Source organism: Pollachius pollachius, assembly GCF_949987615.1.
Source record: "Pollachius pollachius genome assembly, chromosome: 11".
Classification (NCBI taxonomy): domain Eukaryota; kingdom Metazoa; phylum Chordata; class Actinopteri; order Gadiformes; family Gadidae; genus Pollachius; species Pollachius pollachius.
In genome coordinates, this window is record NC_136944.1 from 22135029 (window position 1) to 22142528 (window position 7500).

At 50.4% G+C, this 7500-nt stretch overlaps 1 protein-coding gene across 1 annotated transcript in view; it reads left to right on the forward strand.

The window, feature by feature from the left end:
- LOC307082416 (protein kinase C and casein kinase substrate in neurons protein 3) overlaps positions 1-7500 on the forward strand; it is a 19388-nt gene that overhangs the window by 6910 nt on the left and 4978 nt on the right. The window contains exons 3-5 of the mRNA XM_079745975.1: positions 44-200; positions 1957-2192; positions 7136-7291. Coding sequence (XP_079602101.1) covers positions 44-200; positions 1957-2192; positions 7136-7291 — 549 coding nt within the window. The remainder of the gene's footprint in view (positions 1-43; positions 201-1956; positions 2193-7135; positions 7292-7500) is intronic.

Consider the following 7500-nt stretch of genomic DNA (forward strand, 5'->3'; position numbering starts at 1 on the left):
TGTGTGTGTGTGTCTCTTTCTGTGTGTGTGTGTGTCCTTCCAGCCTGGGAACTACCAGCGCACGGTCAAGCGGACGGAGGACTCCTTCCAGGCGTGTAATGACATCGTGGCGTGCTTCCAGGAGAGGGCCCGTGTGGAGCGCCAGTACGCCCAGCAGCTCGCCGAGTGGAGCAACAAGTGGAGGCCCCTGGTGGACTCCAGTGAGTACTGCGGCCCCGCCAACATCTCCCAAAAAGGGGCTGCGGACTGCGACCGTGAGCCACGGCATTCCTGCGCTGTTGTGTTCCCGAATCGAGAGGAGAGAGAGGGGGGCCGTGTTCCAAATCTCTCACTTTTTCACTCATTCCCTCACCCATTCACTCATTCCTCACTTGCACTTAAAAACAGTACTTTTACTTAGCATTGTGTAGCGTCTTATCCTAGCTATCTCTGTTGTATGCGGGGAATGGGTTAACCTAGTGATGGTTAGTGCTTGGCACTTGGGTCTGTGAACATCCTCATTGCACCGACAGCGATGTAGTGTTGTTTCTCTTTCTTCTGACAAATGTGCTTATTGTCAGTCGCTTTGGTTAAAAGCGTCTGATAAATGCCCTCAATGTTAATGTGAATTCCCGGATTCTTATTAAGTGACCAGTCCTTTTTTTTTAGTCCTCTGTTTAGGAAGCGAGTGAGGTAGGGAGGGAGGCATTGGAGGAACTGGCAAGCGAATGATGCGCCGCCCTGATGTTTATTCGTTGCACAACCCCAGTGTTTGATGTTGAAGATGAGTCAGAGGAAAATGAAGGGGGGGGGGGGGGGAAACGATTTATAGAGACAGGCTCCCTGGATGGATGGACTCGGTGGGCCGTTTCATCCTGACGAACATTTAAACATCACATCTTTTTAACGGCGTGAACATCGGCAGTAGAAAAAGTATCATCAGTAACATCCATGACCCAACACTGTTTTAAACATTATACCTCAAAATAAAAATAACCATATTCCTTAACTAATGTCGTACCTCTGTAACTTTATCGCCAACACCAACGCTGTTGCGGACATAAAATCGGAGTTCATCCATTCACGTTAGCTAGGCCCTAGACTGCCGGCAGGACTCCTTGGGGGGTGAATTACGAGTATTTACATATCTGTTCCCCTCAGGCCACTTAGATAGTAAAACATAAGCCGTTGGCCTCTTACTTTATGTTCACAGCTTCATTTGTCAATGGTTAAGCGATAAACAAAGTGATCCAACAGTTAAATAAACTGGCAGATCCCTTCCATGTCGGGAGAATCCGGTCCTCGGCTTGAGTCCTTGGCTCTGGTCAGACCGGTGCACTTGCGCATGTGTGTGCGTGCATGTCTCTGTGTGCGTGTTCACACGTGTGCCTTGTGTGTGTGTGTGTGTGCGTTCATGTCTCTGTGTGTGTTTGTTCACACGTGTGCCTTGTGTGTGTGTGTGTGTGTGTTTGTGCGTGCATGTCTCTGTGTGCGTATTCACACGTGTGTGTGTGTGCGTTCATGTCTCTGTGTGCGTGTTCACACAGAGAGTGTTCACACGTGTGCCTTGTGTTTGTGTGTGTGTGTGTGTGTGTGTTTGTGCATTGTGTGTGTGCGCCTGTGTTTATTGTGTGTGTGTGCGCCCGTGTTTAATGTGTTTGTGTGTGTGTGCATTGTGTGTGTGCACCTGTGTTTATTGTGTGTGTGTGTGTGCGCCCGTGTTTATAATGTGTGTGTGTGTGTGTGTGCACTGTGTGTGTGCGCCCGTGTTTATTCGGTGTGTGTGTGTGCGCCTGTGTTTATTGTGTGTGTGTGTGCATTGTGTGTGTGCGCCCTTGTTGTGTATTGTGTGTGTGTATGCGCCCGTGTTTATTGTGTGTGTGTGTGCATTGTGTGTGTGTGCCCGTGTTGTTTATTCTGTGTGTGCATTGTGTGTGTGCGCCCGTGTTTATTGTGTGTGTGTGTGTGTGTGTTCAGGCCCGCTGTACGGCTCCCTGCTGAAGGCGTGGAAGTGCTTCCTGTCCTCGGCAGATCGCCTTGCCTCCTACCACTCCTCCATGTGCCGCTCGCTGGTGGCGGAGGACGGCGACCGCGTGCGCAGCTGGCAGAAGGAGAGCTTCCACAAGAAGTTCTTCGGCGGCTTCAAGGAGTCCCAGGACTTCGGCACCGGCTTCGCACGCGCTCAGAAGCCCTGGGCCAAGCGGCTTAAGAAGGTAAGGCCCCAGGCCAAGCGGCTTAAGAAGGTATGGCCCTAGGCCAAGCGGCTTAAGAAGGTATGGCCCTAGGCCAAGCGGCTTAAGAAGGTAGGGCCCTAGGGCAAGCGGTTTAAGAAGGTATGGCCCCAGGCCAAGCGGCTTAAGAAGGTATGGCCCCAGGCCAAGCGGCTTAAGAAGGTAGGGCCCTAGGGCAAGCGGTTTAAGAAGGTATGGCCCCAGGCCAAGCGGCTTAAGAAGGTAAGGCCCCAGGCCAAGCGGCTTAAGAAGGTATGGCCCTAGGCCAAGCGGCTTAAGAAGGTAGGGCCCTAGGCCAAGCGGTATAAGAAGGTATGGCCCCAGGCCAAGCGGCTTAAGAAGGTAAGGCCCCAGGCCAAGCGGCTTAAGAAGGTATGGCCCCAGGCCAAGCGGCTTAAGAAGGTATGGCCCCAGGCCAAGCGGCTTAAGAAGGTAAGGCCCCAGGCCAAGCGGCTTAAGAAGGTAGGGCCCCAGGCCAAGCGGCTTAAGAAGGTAGGGCCCTAGGCCAAAGGGCTTAAGAAGGTAAGGCCCCAGGCCAAGTGGCTTAAGAAGGTAGGGCCCTAGGCCAAGCGGCTTAAGAAGGTATGGCCCTAGGCCAAGCGGCTTAAGAAGGTATGGCCCCAGGCCAAGCGGCTTAAGAAGGTAAGGCCCCAGGCCAAGCGGCTTAAGAAGGTATGGCCCTAGGCCAAGCGGCTTAAGAAGGTAGGGCCCTAGGCCAAGCGGTTTAAGAAGGTATGGCCCCAGGCCAAGCGGCTTAAGAAGGTAAGGCCCCAGGCCAAGCGGCTTAAGAAGGTAGGGCCCCAGGCCAAGCGGCTTAAGAAGGTAAGGCCCCAGGCCAAGTGGCTTAAGAAGGTAGGGCCCTAGGCCAAGCGCCTTAAGAAGGTATGGCCCTAGGCCAAGCGGCTTAAGAAGGTAGGGCCCCAGGCCAAGCGGCTTAAGAAGGTAGGGCCCCAGGCCAAGCGGCTTAAGAAGGTAGGGCCCCAGGCCAAGCGACTTAAGAAGGTAGGGCCCCAGGCCAAAGGGCTTAAGAAGGTAGGGCCCCAGGCCAAGCGGCTTAAGAAGGTAGGGCCCCAGGCCAAGCGGCTTAAGAAGGTAGGGCCCTAGGCCAAAGGGCTTAAGAAGGTAGGGCCCTAGGCCAAAGGGCTTAAGAAGGTAGGGCCCTAGGCCAAAGGGCTTAAGAAGGTAGGTATCGTTTCCATGCCGACTCCAACCATGAGTTTATAAAGTAAATTAATAGATTATTTTATTATTTCATAAAATAAATTATATTTTATTTGTGTTAGATGTTTGTCAAAAAGACGCATTTATTTATTTCGGCAGATTTTTCGAATTCTTCTTATTTCAGGGGATTTTTATTTTATAATTCAATATTCATTTATTTCAGGGGACTTTTATGTCCTCATGCCAGATACATTGGGCAATCAGTGAATAAAAGTCTGACTAGTTGCGTGTCGAGGTGTCACTGATCAAGACGCCTCACCCTGACTGCTCCTGACGAGCTGGCTGTCGCCCTGCGTGGCTGACAACGCCGTCGGTGTGCGAATGTGTGCATGAACGGGTGAATGTGAGGCAGTATTGTAAAGTGCTTTGAGTGGCCACTGGTTAGGAAAGTGTTGTATAAATGCAGTCCATTTAGCGTTTTGCATCGATTAAAACCCCTCAATGTGCTGAAAGATAATCCAGTTTTGTGCCCTGGATCTCTCGTGTTTGAAGTTTTCCTGACTATTATACAGTTGCGTTGTTGTTTTGGTTGTTGCACTATTTTGTTATGCTGTTGTCGGTGGGGGAGGGCGGCGGCTGAGTCTGTTGTGTTTTAACTGCAGCATGAGCAGCGGGAGTCCAAAACAAATTTCCCCGTGGGACAATAAAGTTATATTGACTTGAAGTGAAGTTCAGTGAGCTGGTGCATTCGGCTCTTTCACGCCTTGCACATGGTGGTGTGTGCGGGCGTGTGTGAGTATGTCAATGTGTATGTGTGCGTGCGAGTGTGTTGATGTGTGTGCGGGTGTTTTCTGTGGCCCCATGTGCTGTGACTTCACGACCCTAAATATTCAGAAATTGCATTAAATCCTAAAGATAGGATTTATCCGAGGTTAGAGTTGCAGGGTCTCCCACGGTAACGTAATTTTCGGGCCGGTCAGGAAGTATTTCCCACTTCACTTTGACGAACGCAGAGAAGCAGTGAGATCTAGCGGTAGCTTGTCGCTATCGATAGCGAGCTAATATACTACACCCTCGTCAGAGCAGTTTCAGTGCAAATTACTCATGCTGGATACTGTATTATTGGTTAAATGACTAATGATTTGATTAGACCACGACCCTTTCAAGAAGTGGAAACTGGTGTATAGTTGCTGACTGAGTGCCTCCTGAGACAGGCTTGTTCTCTTGAGTAATGGCTTAATCACAGAAGTCCTGGAGGCAGTCAGTACGTGGTCAGGGACGAGTGAGGAGTTAGTAACGTCAAGCGCATACGGCCCCGGTACGGGAAGCCATTTAGGTCAATTAGGAGGATTTAAAATAGTTAACTGAGAAAATATGGCTACGAAATAAATCCTGAAATAATTTAACGACGCGATAAATCCATATACATACTTTTATATATATAAATGAGCTAATAAAGTTTAAATAATTATATTTTGCTTTTAAAGGATGTTTTTCAAAGGGCTGCATTTATTTATTTCAGGGGATTTTCTGCTTCATATTACCACATTCATTCATTTCAGGGGACTTTTATATCGTGATTCAATATTCATTTATTTCAGGGGACTTTTATTTCCTCATGCCAGATGTATTGGGAAACCAGGAAACATATGCCCCCTGATATAAATAAATGTGCAATACTGTAATAAAAATTGAACTAATCAAAGTAGTCCTTGGAGCTATGTTGACAAATTTATAGACAATATGCATATTGGCATATGTATATACGTATTATCTATATAGCGTCATTTATTTATGGCAGGGTTTTTATCCAAAGCCATTTTTATTTATTTTACCGGCATAGATTTACTTATTCTAATAATTAAAAAATGACCTCCCCCCCGGTCAGCAGGAGTTTTACGTTATCGACCCAAAGAGGAGATCTTTTTCGGGCGGGTGTTTTTCTTTGCGTCACCCTATTCACACCCTACCTTGAAGCAACCATTTAGGGTTAAGGGGAATGTGATGCTCCCGCCGCGGTGCGTGAGGTCTGGTCAGCAGGCGGGCCGCAGTCGCCCTGTCGGACAAGACGGATGGAGAGGACGCCCGATCGAACGGTATCTGATGCTCTGGTTGGCCGGGGGCTTGGTTAAGGAAGCGGCCGTCACCGTGAACCATGACCCCTCTGTGCTGGTGCTCTCCCAGTGAAAGGGGTGCTGCTGTGAGCTAAACACAGAGCCAGGGGAACCCCCCACTGTGCACGGCCACAAATACATTACCACCGAATCCGTGGTGGCTACGAAGCAGAAAGGCCTTTTTTTCACCCACATGGATTTTTGCAAATGCCAATATGTAGAAATTGTGTTTGAGTTACAATACCAGCCGCAGATTGGGCTATGGATATATTTCTTTATGTTTCCAGATGACTAATGGGTTCATATTCTTATGCTAGTCATGGACTCACAACATCAAACTTCTATATTTAGATTATGGCCCTGGTATATCCATTACTTGCTGTTTGTAAATCTGCCTTTTCCTGTGTTTTAGTGGCATCACAGGTGGGCATGTCCACATAGATGTATGGTGGCTAGATAAGCAACATTTAGGTAGACAAGTGGAAGCGCCCACTTGTCACCGAGGCACAGGGGAAGGGCAGGTTTTCAAACGGCTTGTAACAGCTAATCACACTCACACCTGGTGGTACAATATCACCCCTTTAATAGTTGGTCCTGTCGGAACTTACTGTGTATGCGTTGCTGGTGTGTAACGTGGGGGCACTTGGGTTCAGGTACAGTTAGGCACACAGTATCCCTGCAGTGTCTACCTGAGCGAACCGGCTAAGCTACCCTAAGCCGCACCAGTCTGGACTCAGCAGTCCCGCTACAATGCGGCCAGTGCTTCGGCCTCTCACGCTGAGGGGAACTCACCCAGCGTGGCCTCAGACATCTGTCCTTAACGCCCGGGCGGACCTCGGCTCCCACCTCGGATCAGGAAGGCGGGTTTTCCTTCATTAGCATGCCGGGGCGACCCCTGGAAAGAGGACAAGTTGTCCAAGCAAAACCAAACTCCTTCATGCCAGATAACGATCGCGTCGGGGCCAGACCGCCGCGGCTGTCGACTGCCAGACCGCTCAATGTTGCCAGACGCCAGTCGAAGCCCCTGAATGCGTTCAAACATTTATTTGTTAAGAAGTTGGCCTCGCGTCTCCCCAGAATGACGATGCATTATCCATGACCGTACGCCTTTGCTAATTCTCCGTTCGCCTTGAGGGGGGTTCGCGTCGGACCCGACGGCGAAGGTTGTTATTAATACCGCGGTTGAACGCGGGCGTTCTGCGCCGTTCAGATCGGGACGCTTACAATGCCTTCTTGTTCCATGGGATCAAGAGAGGAAGCAAAAACTTTCTCTCAGGATCTCGGGCGGCATGTGGCTCAGGAGGTTTTTTGGTTCGATCCCCGGGTCCTCCCAGCTGATCCCCGGGTCCTCCCAGCTGAGTGTCGAGGTGTCCCTGAGCGAGACGCCTCGCCCTGACTGCTCCTGACGAGCTGGCTGTCGCCCTGCGTGGCTGACACCGCCGTCGGTGTGTGAATGTGTGCATGAACGGGTGAATGTTTGACAGTATTGTAAAGCGCTTTGAGTGGCCACTGGTTAGGAAAGCGCTTTATAAATGCAGTCCATTTATTAAATGGGGTTATTTTTTCTGCGTGATCAGGAAGGGGGCCCCCCCCTAATAGTAGCCTAGGGCCCATGACCACCTCAACCCGCCCCTGTCTGTGTCCCTACAGCTGGACAAGGCCCGCAGCGCGTACCACAAGGTGAGCCGGCGGGAGCATCTGGTGCGGGAGCGTGAGGCGCACGCCGCGGGGAACCCCGACGTGGCCATCGAGAAGCAGAAGAAGATCCAGGAGGAGAGGGAGGCCGCCCAGCAGGTGGCCGACAAGGTGGGTGGGTGGGGGGGGGGGGCACTGTGGAGAGAGGGGCTTTAGGGGTGTGTGTGTGTGTTGAAAGCATGTGTGTGTGTCTGTGTGTACATGACTGTCTGTCTTTGTGCTTTCTTTGTGTGGATTTTATTTGTGTGTGTGTGTATGCGTGTGTATTCAAATGTTTTTATGTGGGTGTGTGTGCATGCATGTCTGTGTTTGTGTTTGTA